The 18,753-nt window shown below is 41.2% G+C and overlaps 1 protein-coding gene across 1 annotated transcript; it reads left to right on the top strand.

The window, feature by feature from the left end:
- Positions 1-3,830: 3,830 nt before the first annotated feature.
- Positions 3,831-16,846, top strand: SH3BGRL2 (SH3 domain binding glutamate-rich protein like 2; the record flags this gene model as incomplete). Its single annotated transcript, XM_010076767.1, has 3 exons — positions 3,831-4,047; positions 15,676-15,756; positions 16,504-16,846. Coding segments are annotated over 3 exons (313 nt in total), but the record flags the coding sequence as incomplete, so codon positions are not given.
- Positions 16,847-18,753: the final 1,907 nt, after the last annotated feature.

The raw sequence follows: 18,753 nt of genomic DNA, 5'->3' as shown, positions 1-18,753 counted from the left end.
CTGAGGGAGCTGGGGGGGTTTAGTCTGGAGAAGAGGAGGCTGAGGGGAGACCTCATCACTCTCTACAGCTGCCTGAAAGGAGGGGGCAGTGAGGGGGGTGCTGGGCTCTGCTCTGAAGTGACAAGTGATGGGACAAGAGGAAACGGCCTCCAGTTGCACCTGGGAAGGTCTAGGCTCGATATTAGGAAAAATTTCTTCACTGCAAGAGTGCTCAGGCATTGGAACAGGCTGCCCAGGGCAGTGGTGGAGTCACCATCCCTGGAGGGGGTCAAGAAACGTGTAGATGTTGTGCCTGGGGACATGGGTTAGTGGGTTGGTGGTGTTGGGTTGACAGTTGGACTTGGTGATCCTTGAGGTCTTTTCCAACGTTAATGATTTTATGATTTTGCTAAACTTCTGCTCCAGTCTGGACATGATTTATGATGGTAACATCCTCATTTTGTCATTCTGCTGTTAAATGAGTAATAGGATTTCTCTTGTGGCCAGAGGTCACTGTCACTGTTCAGATTAGCAGTGAGATTTGTTTCTTCCCCATATTAGTTGTGTGGGAACCAGAAATCTTATAGCAGAAGAGTTTTTAGTCTAGCCAAAGACATAAAAAGTGAGGTAGCTGAAAGCTGCAAGTGAGGCGAATTCTGAACAGAAGTATGGAAATATTTTAAGTTAAGGCAGTTAATTAACTATAGGATCAATTTACAAAGACTAGCAGATTCTCTGTTGTTATCAATTCTGGAATGGAGTTTAGGGGGGAAAAAAAAATCCAAAGAAAATCTTTAGTGCTAAAATAAATTAATTCAGGGATGCTGAAGGTCAGACTAGCTAATCCCAGTGGTCCCACCTGTCCAGGCCTGAGTATGTCTTTGAAGTATTTCTCCAAAGCAGCCTGAAAGCATATCCTTCTGTTACCTGTAGCAAATCAGTATAAAGGAAGGAAAACTGGGGCAGAAAGGCAGGGTGCATTAGCTACGATAGATTTTCTCTATAAATCAGGCTGCTGAATAAGTGATTAGCTTATTTGAGCAGTTTTGTATATCAAAATGGACATCCTGTTTTTGCTGCTCTTTAATCCTAATAAGGAGACCAGCTCTAAATAGCAGGATAGAATAGAGATGTCTCTGGGGAATTGTTCCTGTTGTACTTTTGTGAACAGAAATATAGATTAACAGTAAAACTAAACCCAGAGAAATGACGTTTGGAAAGCAATCACCCTGCTAAAAATACAGGAGACAAAGATCAAATTATAATAGTAGACTATTAGCTCTGTCAGAGTTTTTTTTCACTGAATTAAAGATAGATGAGGATCGTATTATGTAATGATTTTCCTCTGAAACTTCACAATGGATATGTATTTTGATGGTCCCGCAGTGTCTTCTGGTGCGCTGCAATGCATTAAAACCAAAATATTTGGATGCTAAAGCAGTCTATCCTGTAGGAATACAGATGCTTCCTCAAAGTGGTGTATGAATAGCCACAAACAGAGTTTCTCTGAATGTGGTATCTCTGATTATATAAGTGGCCTTTCAGGTTCCTTTCAGTTGCATCACACTCTGGAAAACTTGGAAGCAGCAAGGTACAAGGCTAAGTTTCACAAAGAGAACTAAGTATCCACCTCGATAGTTTGTCAAATGAAGATATATTTTTCTCCACTGGGCTCTTGACTGGAGCTCAGAGCCTCTGTGTAGGCTCGTGAGGCAGGGAGAACTGCCACCGCTCTTTGGGACATGTTGTCTTTGCTCAGTGTTTCATGTGGTTGAATGCTGGAAGGTCTCAGAGCTCAGAGTAACCGCAGATGAGAGCTGCAGGCAGGGTCGTGAGGCTGACGTACTCCTGCGGCACAGATCCAGTTGTAGAGGAAGACAAAGGTCCTGTGGTTTTCTTGGGAATAATCAGCTGGCTTCTGTTGTGGCAGATGCTCTGAGCATCCATCTTAAACAACAAGGCATAATTTAGTAGGATTTTAAATGTAGCTAATGCTCTTGTTGCAGTGAATCAAGTCACTTAGGGGAGGAGAAGATGCTGCTTTTTTTGGCTGAAAATTTTTGGAGCATTTTGTTTAAATTCATGCAGCTGGCACATCCACAGAGATAACTCATGCAGATGTCATGGAAAATTGCAAGGCTTCTGGCTAAAAAAAAAACCCTCACAATTTATTTCACTTCAACATCTTAACTAATTTTATTAAAAAAAAAAAGTAGAGATTAGGAAATGTGGGTTTGTGGGAGAGTTCTCATGGTGCAAACAGCAAGAGGAAAATATTTTCATCTTTCACTTCCACATCGACAAGAGAATTTTGTCTTTGCAGTTTTTTAGGGAGATAATAAAAGACATGTTGTCTTGGGTACCAGCGGTGATGTGATGCAGTGATTTTGCTGTTGTTGATAGTGCATTATTTGCACACAATTTTAGGAGCAGCCTTCTGTATGAAAAAGTGATCTTTTCACATATGCCTATAAAACCCCAGCAGTATATGTAAAAAAAGGAAAAGAATAAGACACTGAGACACAAACTTACTATGCAGCTCACTTCTTAAGAAAGACAGTAATCATTTAAGAGCTTTGTCTTTGGAGTTTCTTCAGATGGCTACTCTCTTATTTCGAGGAAACAATGGTTCCATTAGCATTACTTCCAAAAGTTATGTATTTTTGTGGTGCATTTAGGTAGACAGACTGGGTTGTGTGACAGGAACAACTAGCACATTCACTTTAAAAATCCTCTGATTTCCAAATAGTATCTAGGTCGTATGATACTCACAGGCATGGTTCATCCACCTGGGCTTTGTGCCAGTCAGCAACTGCATGGATCTGACACTCCAGGAATACTGAATTTTTTTCTTGAAATAATGCTGTTGATGATAGCTGTAAGAAATACAGTATATAGTTCCTTTCTGACATAATTTCATTAAGTAGGTGCAAGAAATACACTATGCGCTAAAGAGAATGCAGAGCAGACCTGGCTGAATGAGCCCAGGTAGGTTTCCTCGGCCCTACAGACTTCATTACAAAGGCTGGTGTAAAGGCAAGTAGACTTCACCTGAGTGTATGTGCGTGAAGCCCAGCTAGTTATTAAGGATTGACCTTACAGTGAGCTAAAAACTGCTGGTGTTCTGCCTCTGTTAGGCTTTTGTACAAAGATTATCACGTCTTGGAGGAGCAGAAACCCCACACACTTAGTGTAAACCTCATGCTTTTTTTTTTTTGCAGTGAGTTAATTTTCAAGAGATGAGATCATGCTTATTTTTAGGCATGTGTATTATGCAGACAGACACTCTTAATTAGAGATTCAGCAAGCCTTGTTCAGGGAACTGTCGAGCTGCATTTTAAAAGATGTGTGGGTGTGTAGGAAAACAAAAATGTGTGGAGCTGGGGTGGGGTTTTTTTTTTTTTTTTCAGATGTGCTGACATGTTTATCTCAATAAACACTTCCAGGAGTAGATTCTTCCGGGACTTGCCAGGTTGCTTATCTTGCATTTCTAGCTGCTTGTATACTTAAAAAATGTAGCTCCTAATGACTTTGAAAACCAGCTACCTCTTTCAGTTCCTACTTCTGAAGAGTCCCATACAGAGTATTTTTTTCAAAGCATCTTTAGGGAGCAAAGGCTGAAATTCCCACAGTTGAACTAAAGAGGCAGCCTTCTAGAAATGAGGTGGGGAAGTATAACCTTTGCCAACTTGTAAAGAAACAGTGTTTAACTTCTATGAACATAAAACTGAAAAAAATATTTTCTTTGCCTTCGTGAGTTTGTGACTTCCCATCCTGTGGAAGTGGGACAGGAGAGGAGGACTGCACTCAGGTTTGTAAGCGCGTCAGTGTTATGGTGGACTTGCTCTGAGTATTGTTTTTTTTCCTCTTTCTTTCATCCAGATAAAGAAGAGACAACAAGATGTAGTGAGGTTTCTGGAAGCCAATCGCATAGAGTTTGAAGAAGTGGATATCACAATGTCAGAGGAGAAAAGACAATGGATGTATAAAAATATTCCTGAGGATAGGCAGCCTGCGCAAGGCAATCCACTGCCACCGCAGATATTCAGTGATGATCGGTACTGTGGAGTAAGTAGCTGTTACGGTTGTCAACTGATGATGTATTAGTATACCCTGTTGGCCATTTAAAAAAAGCTGGGAACTGCTGTTGAGCTTTCTCTAGTAGTATCTGAATAAATGTTGACAGTTTGGGGCAATAGGAGCAGGTAATGATCATGCAGTGAAAATTCACGTAGTTCATCTGTAAATCCTAAGGTTGTCTTCAGCTAGTGGATTCCCTTCACAAATGTGAGAATTTGTAATGTCAAACGCTTCGTGTTCAACCTTTTGATGGTCAAGTCCCTCATGAGATCACTATAAGCTGTGGATTTATGGTTTGAGGTACCTGGTAGACTGGCTCGTGGGGGAAGGGGAGGTTTGAGATGTCACCCTAGCTGCATCAGGCAGTAATTGGGTAAGGTTTGTCTGGGAATTCAGTAGGAGAATGAAATGGGGAAGATGGTCTTTGTGTGTATGATAGCCGGAGCAGAGTAAAAGTGGGTATTATGTGGCTTTCAGAGTACAATGTGGTGAACATACACCCAAGCTGGTTCTAACTTAGTCCCCTCCAGACTCAACAGTGCTGTAACGAAGCTGCTTCTGGCTAACGGATGGTTCAGATGTGCTGAGAACCTGTGAACTGCAGTGACATTGTTAGCTTTATGCAGGAAGCCCATGAGTGATTTAGGATCCTCTGCAACAAACAGATTGGGTATGATGCAGCAGCTAACTGGCTTCCTGAAGCGAGGTGTTTAACATCCTTTCCATATACTTTGTGTTGGCCTTACTCATATATACTCAGCAGTGTAACTCATATCTTTCTACTTCCAGGTAAGAAATGTCAGTTAAAGAAATGTATCTGGGACATGGAAGGGATTTTGACCCTCACTTAGGGACAAGCCCCTCACTTACAAATAACAACAATTTCATTGCTCTGCGTGATTTTCATTTACCTGGGAAATACAATCTTTTAAGCTGTTGTTTCTCACCCTTTCAGCTTGTCTTCATAGCCTGTTTTAACCTCCTCTTAGAAATTGCTGTTTAGAATTAGCAAGGAAGAAGATGTCATGCAGCATGTGAGATGGTCTCATTAATCTGTCTGCTCAGCTGATAGCTGTTTTGGTTGAGCAGGGTTAATCCTATTATTAGACTTCACTGTCTGCATGAACATCTTTAAAGAGCAAACATGCTTTGAAATAAACTGTTTTCTAGGATGAAGGAAGAAGTATGTGCAGGATCTCTGAAATTCATCAGTTAGCCTGTGGCACTAGTTAATGAAGTGCTTAGGTAATAAGGCTGGAGGCAAAACATTAGGCAGGAGGCAAAGGATGACCTTGTGCTGGAAGGGGCATTAAAATATCACAATTAAATGAAGTCAGCAGACATTGCACATCTTCTCTGTCTTTGTCATTTCCACAGAGAGTGTGTTCATGTGTTTATCTTAACATAAATAAGTAAATAAAATCACTATTAAATAACTGAAACTGAAAAAATACCCACTGAGTTTTCTGTTAGTTGAGTTAGTGAAAATTGTATCAGATTAGGCTCAAGGCCAATGTTTTTATCATGGTTCTCCCAGGCAAAGCAAAAGAAAGTGATAACACGGCAAACGGCAAAAGCTGAAAACAGCCATTAAAAAGGTGGAAGAAAGGGAGCAAGCAACAGAGCAACTGAGGAAAAAACAAATCAGCATCAAGAACAAGCGAGTCAACGTCATGACCAGCAACACAAACTAAACAGCTAAACAGATAAAACAGCAGTAAATTCAGTCTAGAACACTCTGATCCAGTCTGTCATTATCATGAACATTTTGAGTCCCTGTTCAGGAGCCAAAAAGGTCTGTTGTGGGTTGACTCCAGCCAGCAACCACACAGCTGCTTGCTCCCCCCATTCCCCTAGGAGGACAGTGGAGAAAATAGGAAGAGCAAAAGCAAGAGAACTCATAAGGTGAGATAAAGACAGTTTGATAAGTGAAGGAAAAGGAAAAAACCCAAGTGGTACAAATGCAGACACTCACCATCTCCCAAAAGCAGACCGATGCCCAGCCAGTCTCCGAGCAATAGCTACCTTGGAAGACACACACCAACCACTCCCCAGTTTTTTATGAGCATGATGTTGTATGGTATGGAACATGCCTCTGGACAATTGGGGTCAGCTGTCCCAGCTGGGTCTCCTCCTAACCTCTTGCCTACTTCCAGCCTACTTTGCTGTGAAGAAAGTTAGCTCCATCCCAGCTGGACCCAGTAAAAACATGATGATGAAGACTGTAGTTCATTTTCTAAGTTTTCTCTAACTAAATCCTTTGCTTTCAAGGTTACAGAAAAATTTCTAAATGCTCTGCCTCCCATTGGGAATTTATTTTACGCAGCCAGATCAGTGATTTTGCATGTGAGTTACTCAGATTTTTCTAAAGTACCGCTGGTAGGATCCAACATAGTACAAGCTATTAAATATCCTGCAGGTTAAAAACACTATTTAAAAGAATGAACAAATAATTACTTACCCTCCCTTACTTATTACTTGCTGTTACCTTTTTTACACGGACCATGGAAAGTCCAGACAGATGGAGAGATCACTGCAGGTTGGTGCATTAGGGCCAGATTCACAAAGTGACTATAGCATGATGCCAAGCTCTGAAATGCCCACATTCTGGGCATGTGGTTTCTGGAGTGCAGTTTGCAGCCCCCAGCTAGGGCTCTAGCTTCTTCACATGGTAGGTGAGGAGCCATAGGTACACTTATGCAAACAGGATCTGCAGTAGCCAGAGGATTGGACATGGAGAGCTCTTGCCTGTGCCTCACACCTCCCTCTTCTGCTTTGTCTGAAATCTCCACAACTGAATACACAACACTTCTTAGACTAGGAGTGACTCCTATATCTTTCAGAAGATTGGAGATCTCCACTTTCCAGTGAAACTGCACTCTATTTTAAATCTTGCAAAGCTGCAAGTTAGCACTTTGAGACAGGGGCAGTTTTATAGGCATAAATCTGTCACTGCTGTGAGATCGCCTGAAATTTAGGCCAACCAAAATTAAAAGGAGATCTGTTTCCAGGTGGGAGTTTGAGCTGGAGGGAAAATATTTACATAGCAGGCTGACTTTTTTTTTTTTTTTCTTTCTTCTTGGAAGCTGCTCATATGGTTTCGAGTGTTAGGGTAAGTCCTGACAGAGTGCCTAGCGGGCAGCAGTAGAGTAAGAGATACGTGATATTTATTGTCCTTCCCTGAAATGTAATATATGGATATCAACTCCATCAAAACAGTGAAGGCCTATAGGCAAGAGAAATTAAAACAGGCTGCTGAAAGAGATGCAGTGTTCTTGAGAAACTATTCAGCGCACAGGCGATTACTGAGGCACTGATATCTGCACTGTTAACCATCAGTCTCTTCTGTTTTTTTAAAAGATCCTGGAAAGATTTATGCACATTTCTGTTTCTTCCTTTTTTATATGTGTCAAGTGATGAATCAGTAACTACTCACTGATAAGAGAAAGAACAGGAAAGAGAGATTGAAGAAAACTAGCTAGAGGCCACCTCTGGGTTTCTGCACTGGCCTGTCGTCGTGGAGTTTGTCGTTATTCTTGTGCCTACAGATGCAGAGAGCTTGAACTCTGTCTTTCCAGATCCTCAAGCAACGTGGCAGATGTCACCTTAGCACGCGTGCTGCAGTGTGTTTACTTCAGGAGCTAGGGCAGTTGTGGGGCTAATTTGATATTCAGTGAGTGTCCATTCAGTTCCCTGCGCCCTCGGAGGTGTCCTACCCAACTTGCTTAGAGTCGTGGTGGTCCGGGTCCGTCTTTAGAAAAGGGATAACCTTGCGAGATGAGAGTTAGTGTGAATAACTCAGAGATCATAAAACAGCTGTTAGGGTTTGATGATGCTGAAAATTTCTTGATTATTTTTCCTGTCAGAGGTAGAGTTTCCTGTATTGCCAAGTTAAGGTGGTGTTTGAAATCACTCTTAGTTACCTTTTGCAGTTGCAAAAAGTTATGACTTCCATAGTGAGTTAACTCCCTGACCTTTCCATCCCTCCCTCTTCTCAAATTCCTGTCGTGGTCTGATTTGATAATATTCTTATCTAAACAATTTGTAAAATAAGATGATGACCTGGAAGGTGCACAGAAGGGGGAGATGGCACCTGCTGCCATCCATAGTACTCACTGATCCTGCCACTGACTGCCCTGAATATTCCCCAGGTGGACATTATGCCAGTCTGAGGCCTTCAGTGCTTGGCTGAGGGAAGCCCCCCTGCACCTGGACTCTTAGAGGTGAGGCATACGGGTTCTTGGATAGTTGGTGTCTGTGTATCTTGTCAGGGTTGCGGAATGAATGGCAAACGTCACATCAGCCTGAGTTTGTCATGTGCTGTCCGAACAATAAAGCTGTAGCTGACATCTGCTCCCTTTTATTAAGCCTTTGTTTCTGGAAGCCTCCTACTAAAGAGATTACTGAAATAAACATCTGGCCCTTGGGAGAGGAGTAACAGGTTGCTTTGTAGAGTCAATTGTATAAGCTCTTTAAAAATCCTGTGCAGAGATCTTGTCAGAAGGTTAGATAATTGAAAACTGTCATGTTTAGATTGTCCTGTGTTGTGCAGACAAGATCTTCTTATTTTTGTGTATTTATATAATAATAAAAACCATCTGCCTATGCACATATACATACACTCGTTCTCCAAGGAGAGCTGTGCTGAGTAAGAGCTTTCCATTGTAATCCTAATCAGATCAGTAAATGAATGTCATCTGTTCTGGAGGACTGAACTGCCCTTTTCAGGAAGGATGCTAACAGCTCATTCTCAGTGGCCTGCAGTATTAACTTAGTAGCAAAGTGCTGAGTCAGTGCATTTGAATTGGGAGTTCCCCCCTAAGAGCAATTACTTTGGCCCTTTTATAAGAATGTAGAGATCATAATCAGATAGTAAAAAAATATTGACAAAGAAAAACAAATTCAAATAGCATGCCAACAGACTAATTTTTAAGTGCTGTCCAATAATCAATGCATTTTAAAAAATATCTGTGCAAAGCAGTGCGAGCTACATTTGGGCAGGTTCCTTGTTTTTCTGCTTTTTGGTGTGGTAAGGATTGGTTTTCTGCTTCTAGGTCTTGTAAGCAATAAGAATTTGTCTGAGATGTTTGACCAGCTCACTCTTTCTCTTGTTGCAAACTAAGAGCAAACAGTAAGAAAGCCAACTTACTTGTTTAACTAAATTTACTGGAAGGGATTTTATTCAGAGTTACTGTCTTTGAAACTTCATTAGGTAAAATGTTCTCCTAATCTCAGTTGCATAATGGATAGACAGTGTCTGTAGAATTGCTAATTGTAAATGAAATCTCCTTTGTGTTAATGTTTTGCTTTGACTCTATGCCACCATGGTTGTGTTGTGTTCCTTGAAATACAAACAATTATTTATGCTGATCTGCAGTACTGCCAGTTTTAACTTTGGTGTGCAGTAAATAGTTTCTCCCAGCGGTGACAGTGTTTATTTAAACAAGCCTCAGTGTACCTGCTTAACAAAATGCTGAGCCCAGTTAATTATGGCAGTGTCTCTAAACACATCACTACAGTGATCTGGTTTCCCAGCACCAGGAACACAGCACACTTAAGGTCTCCACATCACAGCTGGGATACTGCTGTGGCCAAGCTGAGGTTTGTGAACCTGTCAGTTGCTGTTGAGAAAAGGAGAGGCTGCCCTGGAAGTGAGATTTCTAAAGAGGAGAGAATTCCAAGTACCATCAGTTTTCCTACTGCAGTGAATTGGCATAAAACACATGTGGGATACCAGAACGACATAAGATATTTGTGTCATTAAAAACAGATTTCCTGAGTGCTTGTCCACTATTTCAAAAACTAAGCTGCTCTTAGTTTACTGTAGCATTTGGGCAGTGGATGGCTGTTGGAATTTCTACATAATCAAGGCATTAAGAGAGTTCTCCTGTCTTTGATTAATCTGGTGTTAGAGAAGTGCAAAGCCACAGCGGCATCTTTTACTTTCAGAATAAACTGCAAGGATTCAGATTTTGAAAACAAAGCTATGTAAGTGTGAGGCTTGTGTTTTTTTTATTTTTATTTTTTTTTTTTCTTTTACCAGCATACTAAGTGGACAATATTACTTTACTTTGATGATTACTTTAAAAGTTTGTGCAAGACACACCTTGAGATAATGAGTGGCCTTAAATGTGTGAGATGGAAGGTCCGTCTAGCCCAGTTTTGTCCCGACAGTGGCCATAAGCATATACCTAGGAAAGACTACAAGCAAGTCAAGCATATAAAATACTTCTGTTGAGTATTTTCCCTGTCTCTAGCTGGTTTTCTGAAGCAAATGTGACTTTGATGTATTTAGTAGTTCTTTCTACATTTCTCTTTTGTGCACTTCAGCCTTCTGGTGAAGCCATGTAAACATTTAGCATCTTTAGTGTGCTCTGACAACGTGCTCCACTGAGCTCTACATCGATTATCGACTGTCCTGCCTCCACAGTGAGATTCACAGCCTTCCTCCCATTACCACTTGGGGTAACTTTGCTCCTGAAGACCTTTGCAGCCATAGCCTGCTTCTCTGTCCCAGTTTAGAGTCACTCAGCAGGAGCAGGGAAAGCAAATAAGAGCTTTATGCCGTGCAAGGCCAGCAAGATGTTGCGTGTCTGTAGGTGAGCTGTTGAAACTTCTACAGTTAGCTTTGTTTATTTTCAACAAAGCAAGAGTTTATTAGGGCAGCTAATCCATTCCTCGGTAGCTCTTAGAGCATCTTTAATGCTCTAAGTGTTCTGGGGGTAAAACAGAGGGGCTGTTTCTTGCTCAGCCTACGTGGTGGGTGATCAAGCTGCCATTGACTTTAAGGGTGAGGAGCCAGGCCTGAGACAGTCAGATGGCTGCTATCCTGTTAAGAAGCCTTTTCTATCTTGAAATAGCTTTTTACTTACCTTATTTGTACTCCTGTCACTTCTCTATCCCCTCAAACCATGCTGAGATGGTTTTTCTCCTAACTGGCATTTGTCATTCGTGGTAACCTTTCCTGCCCTCATCTTTGTGCTTTGTGATTTATCACCTGTATTTTTGGCTTTTCAACTTTTCCAGAGGCCTCGAGCATCTTTCTGTCACTGCTGATTCATGTCCACTGTCTCTATGTACCCTTAGCTTTAGCAGCCTTAATCAGCTACTGATGTTGCCAGAATTTTACACGTTAATAATGTGTCATTAGGAGCTCTGGGAAGCACCAAGGACCATAATTTAAAGTGGTATGCTCAAAATTCTATTTGTGCGCATAGTTGCCTTTTGAAGTGGGGCAGTGGGTGGCAGTTTGCCACGCTCATATATTTTTAGATTACCAGCTGCTTTCTGAACCCCTCCAGGGCAGCAGTGGGAGCCACTTCTTTGCACAGGGGCAAGGCAGCACTGATCAGCTGGTCCCAGCAAAGCCGCAGCACCCGCTGGCTTGGGAGAGCTGCTTGGGACGGTGACAAGGGGATTGTAGTAGCTTGCTACCAGTGGTGAAGCCTGGTGCAGGAACAGGGGACTACTGCCTTGCCATAGCCGGCAGATGGTGGTGTCCTTCCTCTGTGGGAGGCCGTGTCCCACAGAGTTTCTCCAGGTGGAACCCCTTCGCTCGCAAGCCAGTTGGGCTCTTGCCTGTGTGCTAAGCTCTCAGCTTCCACTGAGCTTGGCACCGTTTTCCTTCTTCAGCCTCTGGATCTACTGGTAACAGTGGGATGTTCTTGATGTGAGACGAGAATGTTCATGTCATCAACCATGGATTTAGTGTCTTTACATGTGTCCTAAACATGTACAGACTTTTTTTCCTTATAACGGTAAGGTCGAAGACAGAATGTTTTTGGAACATCTGTTATCTCTCCCGTGTTACAGGGTAAGCCAGGGATGTCCACTCAGAACTCCAACTGCGTGCCAAAGCACAACTGATGAGTCCTTGAGGTTGTGGTCCTTGAGATCATGGTTCTCAAAAAATCTCTTAAGAAACTACAGTGCTAAAGTGATTTTGTTCAACTTTTATAGAACTATTATGCATTTTTATAACTTTTTTCACATTCGAATATTTTGGGATCGTATGTTTTCATTGCAGAGATGAGTAGGAAAATTCACCTATTGAAAATTTTACTACTACTTTATCTAAAAGCATGATACTTCTTCCCCCCACCCCCTATGAAAGTAAGAAAGTGTCAATAGCGTTTTAGTATGTTTTGCAATGCAGATATTTCAAAACATTGGGGAGATTGCTTCTGGTGGATAATCTCTTGGGGTTATTAAATATTCTGCTCCCTTTAAAATGAATTGATCCACCGGGTTTTGTGCTGTGAATCCTTCCCTGCTCTTGTTTTTCTTTCCAATTTATTTATTTGTTAACAAAGAGTGAAAAACCCCATGGTCTTAGAGTTGTGATGGTTTTGGAGCTAATTGAAATACTGGGATTAAGACAGTTCAGGAGAACCCCAGAACTTGAAAATGGGAATGAGAGATGATGACTCACCTGAACAAACACAGAGAGCCTGCCTCTGACAAACTGTTGAGACAACCGGGTGTCTGGGGGTTCATGGAAACTGCCTGTGTGCTTAGGAGGAAAGGGTGTTCTAGTGGGGAGTGAAAATGATCTCTGTCTTGAGCCATGCTGCTGCAGAAATGCTTGCAATAGCTGTCCTCTATTCATGTGCTTTAGCAAAATCAGGCTGGACCTTTTCAGGTTGAACAGTGTCCATGCAGTTTTTCAAGTCTTATTGGTAGAGGTCAAGGGCTTAATCGAACATCCTTCTGCAGACCTTCAGTATTACTTATTATTCCTCTAGGTATTCAGTTATTACCTTGTCCCTTTTTAATCCATGGCATTGTTGGGGTTGGTTTCAGTACTGTTTCAGCTTGTACCATGGTTTAGTTCTGAGATGTGTCTATACTATTTGGATTTATCATCTGGCTGTTAATTGTAAATTCATGTTATTTCAGAAATCAGCATCAGTTCGTCACCTTTAATGATTTTTTTTTTAAATTGATGTAGAAGTGTCTATTTCCTCTGTTTAATATATGTTTAATTTCAAAGTTAGGTAGAATAGATCATACCTAAAATTAACAGTGAGGGAACTTAAAACTGTGTCTAATATTGTCATATGTCAGCATTTTAAACAGTAATGGCAGTAGTTCTGTGCTCATAATGATGAGCAACATCTGTCTGCAAAGTCTGTTTTCCAGTCTTTGATGCTGATCACTGCAGGAGATTCTTCCTTCCCTCCCTCCACAACTGCTGTATTCCTTGTAGTGTTTCCTCCCCCTGGCAGTGAAAGCAAATAAACTTGGTTCTTCCCATAGAATGAAGTGAGTAGCTTTTATTCATTGGAAATTACGTATCACACATAGTGAAAACCATTGACCGGAAAACCAGATAGAAGAAAAGCGTGCACTTTCTCTCTAGGTCCCAGAATACTGATTTACTGCCCTAGTCTATAGCACAGCAATGTGCCATGTTTGAAGAAGATAATGACAAAAAACCATCTTAAGAAGGTTTACTCTTTCTACTTATGTCAGCTAATATGATCATGGTACACTCCTGCTGGCCTCTCTGTGTCTTTCAGGGTGATGCTTCTAGTGCAGAGGGTTAGGATGGGAAACTCTCTGTGCAGCTGTGTTTTTTTCTGGGCAGGGGGTGTTTGAATGACTATGGAACTGCAAAGTGTCACTTGGCTAGGAGAGCTGTGCTCACATTGGTATAGCAGTACATCATTGTGGAAATTGTAGTAAAGCGTCTTTGTCTAGTGCACCATAAAGGTTTTAAGAGGAATTCTGCACATCTGCAGGATGATTGTCGATCTCATGGGAGGTATATTATCCGTGCTATGGTGACTATGTATTTTCTGTCCAAACAATCTTTTATTTTACATTGGTGGAGACAAAAAAAAAAAAAAAAAAAGAGAACAAAGAGAAGAAAATCTTCATCTACAAGCACACACTTTCCTTACAAAGTCATTTCACAAAATACCAACCATCCTTCTGCAAGGATATAATTTAATGGATATTATAGTAGGGTCTGGCAGGTGGGATGAAGGGCTATTCAGGGGTTCACACTGCGTTGTGAAGACCCAGAGAAACACTGGGGAGCAGAGTGCTTGCCCAGACCATTTTTGCTTCCTGCTTAGGATCTGAGAAGCCAAAATGTAAGCAGAAGTGGATATTGGCTAGGCATGAGTAAACTGGTTGGAAGGTAAAGGAAATTTCCTAATCTTTGTGTGTCCTTTGATGGCCTTCTGAGAATAGCCAGGTCAAAGAAAGATTTCTGCTTTTCAGTTAGAGCTGCTTCTGTGTATTTTACACGGTCCCCTGTGATGGTGGGGTGGTTTGTGGGGCTACAGGCTCAAGAGAAGGCAGGAGTGGAAGGAAACAAGTGGGCAAATCTGCAGATGGGGAAAAATTGAGGTCAAATTTCAGGGGAAAACACCTGAAACCATAAGAATTAGAGATGAGCTCTCAAAAAGTAATGAGATTAGGGATTAGTAGCCAAAGAAGTGCTGACTTTGGGAGTCAGGTGCATTGGGAATGACTGTTACCTAGATGGGAAGCATGGGGAGGCACAGACACTGCCTGTTACTGTTCGGTGTTGATGTGCACAGTCAATATTTAAAGGTACTTCTCCTGTTGAATGCTTCAAGTTAAGCTAACTACTAATCTTAGATATTTAGAGATAATTTCTATGTAGTGATGAGCACATACCTGAAATTTCCTGACGTTTACAGAGTACTTTACATGTCAGAAGTGGTTTTGATTATATTAGAAGGATTGATCTTTCCATTTTGCAGTTATGTGGAGGAGGAAAAGAGTCTGAACTGGGTGCTAGTGGTCACAGAGGAAATCTTTGCCAAACCACTAAGAGAACCTGAAACCTTCTGGCTTCTTGCCATATGCCAAACCCATTCACTAAGCTGTGCTCTGTTTTTCTCATTTTCCCGTGGAAACTGGATGTTGTCAGCTCACCTGATGATAGAAGAGTAGCAGGTGTCCGATGCAATGAACAAAGCGGGAAAAGCATTAGTAACACTTTGAGATCAGAACGTGATCTTAAGCAGCTGAAACCTAAAATGAACTTGATCGTGATAATGAAGCTTATTTTTTATCTTTCTATACAACCAGTTTCTTAGTGGTAACATCTTATATTTTATGTGGTTGCCCAGGGCTGAGATTGGTGATTTCAAAGGATACAACGATGATGCAATCTCTGTCCCACCGCAGAAGAAACAAGGAGTTCAGCTGCCTTGGGCTGCCTTCTTGGAGCTTTCCATGTTAGGAAGTGTTTTGTTTGCTAAACTGCAAATTGAAAACCCAGTCAGAAAGTTATTTGCATTGTTAGGCACTTAAATGCCTTTAAAATATACTCTCAGTAGATTTTCTTTGAATGCAAGTCCATGTTTGTATTTGCCTGTCAAATAAAGTAGTGAAAGTGTTTTAGTTAGAGAATGTATGCAGTTTTCTTTGCCATAGTAGTTGATTATATCATTACGGTTTAGAATAGCTTTTAGAATAACTAGTTTATGTAGGAGAATGCAGATGAGTGTTAGTATTTTCCTGACCATTATTACTTGTCACCCTTTAGTCTAATATATGGTGTGGTAAGATCAATCAGGAAAACATGAATACAAATGTTAACTCATCTTTTCTTTTTTTTTTTTCCCTGTCTAGGATTATGATGGTTTTTTTGAATCAAAGGAGAGCAACACTGTCTTCTCCTTTCTTGGACTGAAACCTACTTTGGCATCAAAGGTCAGTGTAGTATTGCAAACTTTTTATGGAATTCTTGAAATATTGACATTGAATTTTCTTTGAATTGAAAGAACTCTGTGTGTTCGGATGCACCGTTGCCTTTATCCAAACCTTGTCCATATCAGCTTCATGCTAATTGCATAGTTGAAGCTGTTGCCATGAGAAGGAAAGCATCTTAAATGAAACCAAGCATATACGTGTGAGTTAATTGGAGATAGCAGGTAAATGAAATTTAAAGAATACATTCTCCTTCACATTATCACATGTAAATTGAAAGCAACTGACTTAATTATAGAGATCTTAATCACTGGAATATCTGCAGCTTATGTCACCAAAACATCATCTTACTGGGACGGCCTGGCATAGTGGCTCAACCAGGACAGCATTTATTCACTGGGCATTAATTTATTTATTTTTTTTTAAATGCAGAAATGCTGGAGCAGTCAGAAATTACAGAAACCTTTTGGATAAGAATTAAGTTTTAACGAATACATATATACAGGTCAGAACACAAAGATAACATCTTTCTGTTGAGGGCAGTATAATAGAGATGATTTTATTGCCATATAGAAGCCCCAAAGAGACTGGTGCACTTGTGGGCAGTAGATCAGCTGCTGTGGGGACCAGGGTTAGGGGTACCTTATATGCAAAGTTCACAGGCACGAGAGATGAAAATTTATTCATAGAATTAATAATATTTTCTCTCTCTCTCTTTTTTTTTTTTTTTTTTTTTTTTTTTTTAAATAGGAGTCAGAACCCTAGAAAGCCTATCTGAAGTATTGACAAGCCCATTGCCTGGATGAATGACCCAATTCTTCTAGCACACCACAGCTTCCCTAATGGATCACTGTGATACACCAAACACGCATCATTAGTCGTGGTCTGCTTGCCATGAGACGGTGCTCTCCAGTAGTGTGGAGTTAATAACACATATATGAAACAGGATTAAGGCCGGGCTACTCATCTTCCCTTTTAAAAATACTCATCGTTGATGTTTCACTTTTGTCTTTGGATAGCTTTTGCAACTGGCACTGATATTCTAACAGACATGTATGTTTAAGAATTAGGAGTGGAAGTACAGGGCTGCTGTTGTTCATGGATACACTTACGGAGTCAGATTCCTTACCTTTTTTAATTCTTCCAACTACTGTATCTGAAATTAGCTCATCGTTAGAGTTAAAATGCTGCAGGTTATTGGAATGTTTGTGCTGGCTATGATCCAGAAGGTAAAAGTCATCAATCTTAAGATCTCAGTCTAAGCCAATAACTGCCGTATTTTTGCTCTACATTTATTTATTGTGATGTTTATGCTAGGTCATGTTTATTGTAAGAGACATGGGCTGCTCACCTTGTTCATGGAAACATGATTTGTCTCATGGTGCACATTGCAACAGACTGTTAAAAAACAATTGTTACCATGGAGGAGGTGCCAAAGTTAGATATTTTGACATGGTTCCTTTTCCAAATGCAGCAAAATGTGCAGAAAAATGCTTGGTAGGAAATACTGGGTAGTTCAGAGGAAGAAGTCTTGTAGCTAATGATAATATTAAGTTCTCTGTTAACTGAGAAAGACTTAACACCCAAAGTTTGAGCTCTATAGTTGGACTGTCTTAAAATGAAATTTTGCCAAAATCTTGAGTTTACCTTCAGTAACACACAGCTCTATCATTAGCTACGTGAGAATCAGGGGCATACTTTGAGAGCCAGGGCTCAGTCCCATGGGTGGTTAAACCCTCTACTGTGGTCCAAGAGCACATCTAACTTGCCCAGCTGTTGTCCTGGTTGTATCTCCAGGTGTGGAAACATGGAGGTGCCTAAAAGACAGTGAGAAAGCTGAGCGTGTGCTTTGCTGGATGAGGCCACAATGGTCAGCTCAGCTGAGGAACAGGAGCCAAGTAAAGGAGGTGGAGGTTGTTCCAGCAGAACTGCACCGATGCACATAGTAGAACTGAGGCCCATGACTTGCCAATAACCTCTACAAAATGCATTCTAGACAGAAGTCAGATTGCATTATGCATTTTGGATCAAGTCTGGCTATGAAAATAACAGCTATGGTGTGATGTAGCTTTTACTCAGGTGGTTTCATAATAACATTCCAATAAATGTCCTTACGCCTTGGGGTAAATGAAGTACAACCGTTATGTGGGAAACCTTCTTTGTAGTCGCAGACTGTGTGGCTTGAAGGAAGCCAAACTTGTAAAAAGTGTCAGAAAGCAATGCTGTCTGCACAACAAATCACGTGTTCTGTTAAGATCAGTAACCATGGCATCTGGTGTTAGTTGGAAGGGACAACTGGAGGTCGTGTGGTCCAGCACTGGCAAAATCAGGGCTAACACAAACACTAGCTCAGAACAGATATGGATTTGTCCAGCAGAGAGTTAAAAATATCTAAAGATGCAGGTCTCATCACCCTCTAGGTAACCTGTGCCAGTGCTGCAGTACTCTCCTAGTGAAAACTTTCATGTCCAGGCTCAACTCCCAGGCTGTAATTTGTGGTTGTTGCTTTTGCTGTTTTCTGGCACTCACGGGAAGAGATTGGCACCATCATTTTGTAACTGCCCTCAAGATAATTGTATGTTACCGTTAGATCACCCCTTAGCCACCTTCTTACCTGACTAAACAAACCTGGCTTCCTCATCCTCTCTTCACAGGCTGTGTGCTTTAGGGCTCTGGCTGCTTTGTTGTGGTGGGGGACTATTCTTTCCAGTTAGTTCACATCCCTCTTGAACTGGGAGGAGGTCCCAAAACAATATTTCAGATGTGGCCTCACCGGTGCTGAGTAGGAGGGGTATAATAATGACCACTGAACCAGGGCCAGGTGTCATCCACAGATCTGCTGAGGGTGCATGCGAGGTCATCATCCGAGTCCTGCGGAAGATGCTAAACACCAGAGCTGTAGTGTTTCAGATTTGGGACAATGGTTTACTCAGGACTACAGAGGTATGACATGAACAATGTCAATGACTGCCAGTTGCTGGAGTAAAGAACAGGTTACCT

This window comes from Pterocles gutturalis, unplaced genomic scaffold (assembly GCF_000699245.1).
Source record: "Pterocles gutturalis isolate BGI_N339 unplaced genomic scaffold, ASM69924v1 scaffold1988, whole genome shotgun sequence".
Lineage (NCBI taxonomy): Eukaryota > Metazoa > Chordata > Aves > Pterocliformes > Pteroclidae > Pterocles > Pterocles gutturalis.
Note: the sequence above shows the minus strand (reverse complement) of the source record. Positions and strands in the feature narration are given on the sequence as shown.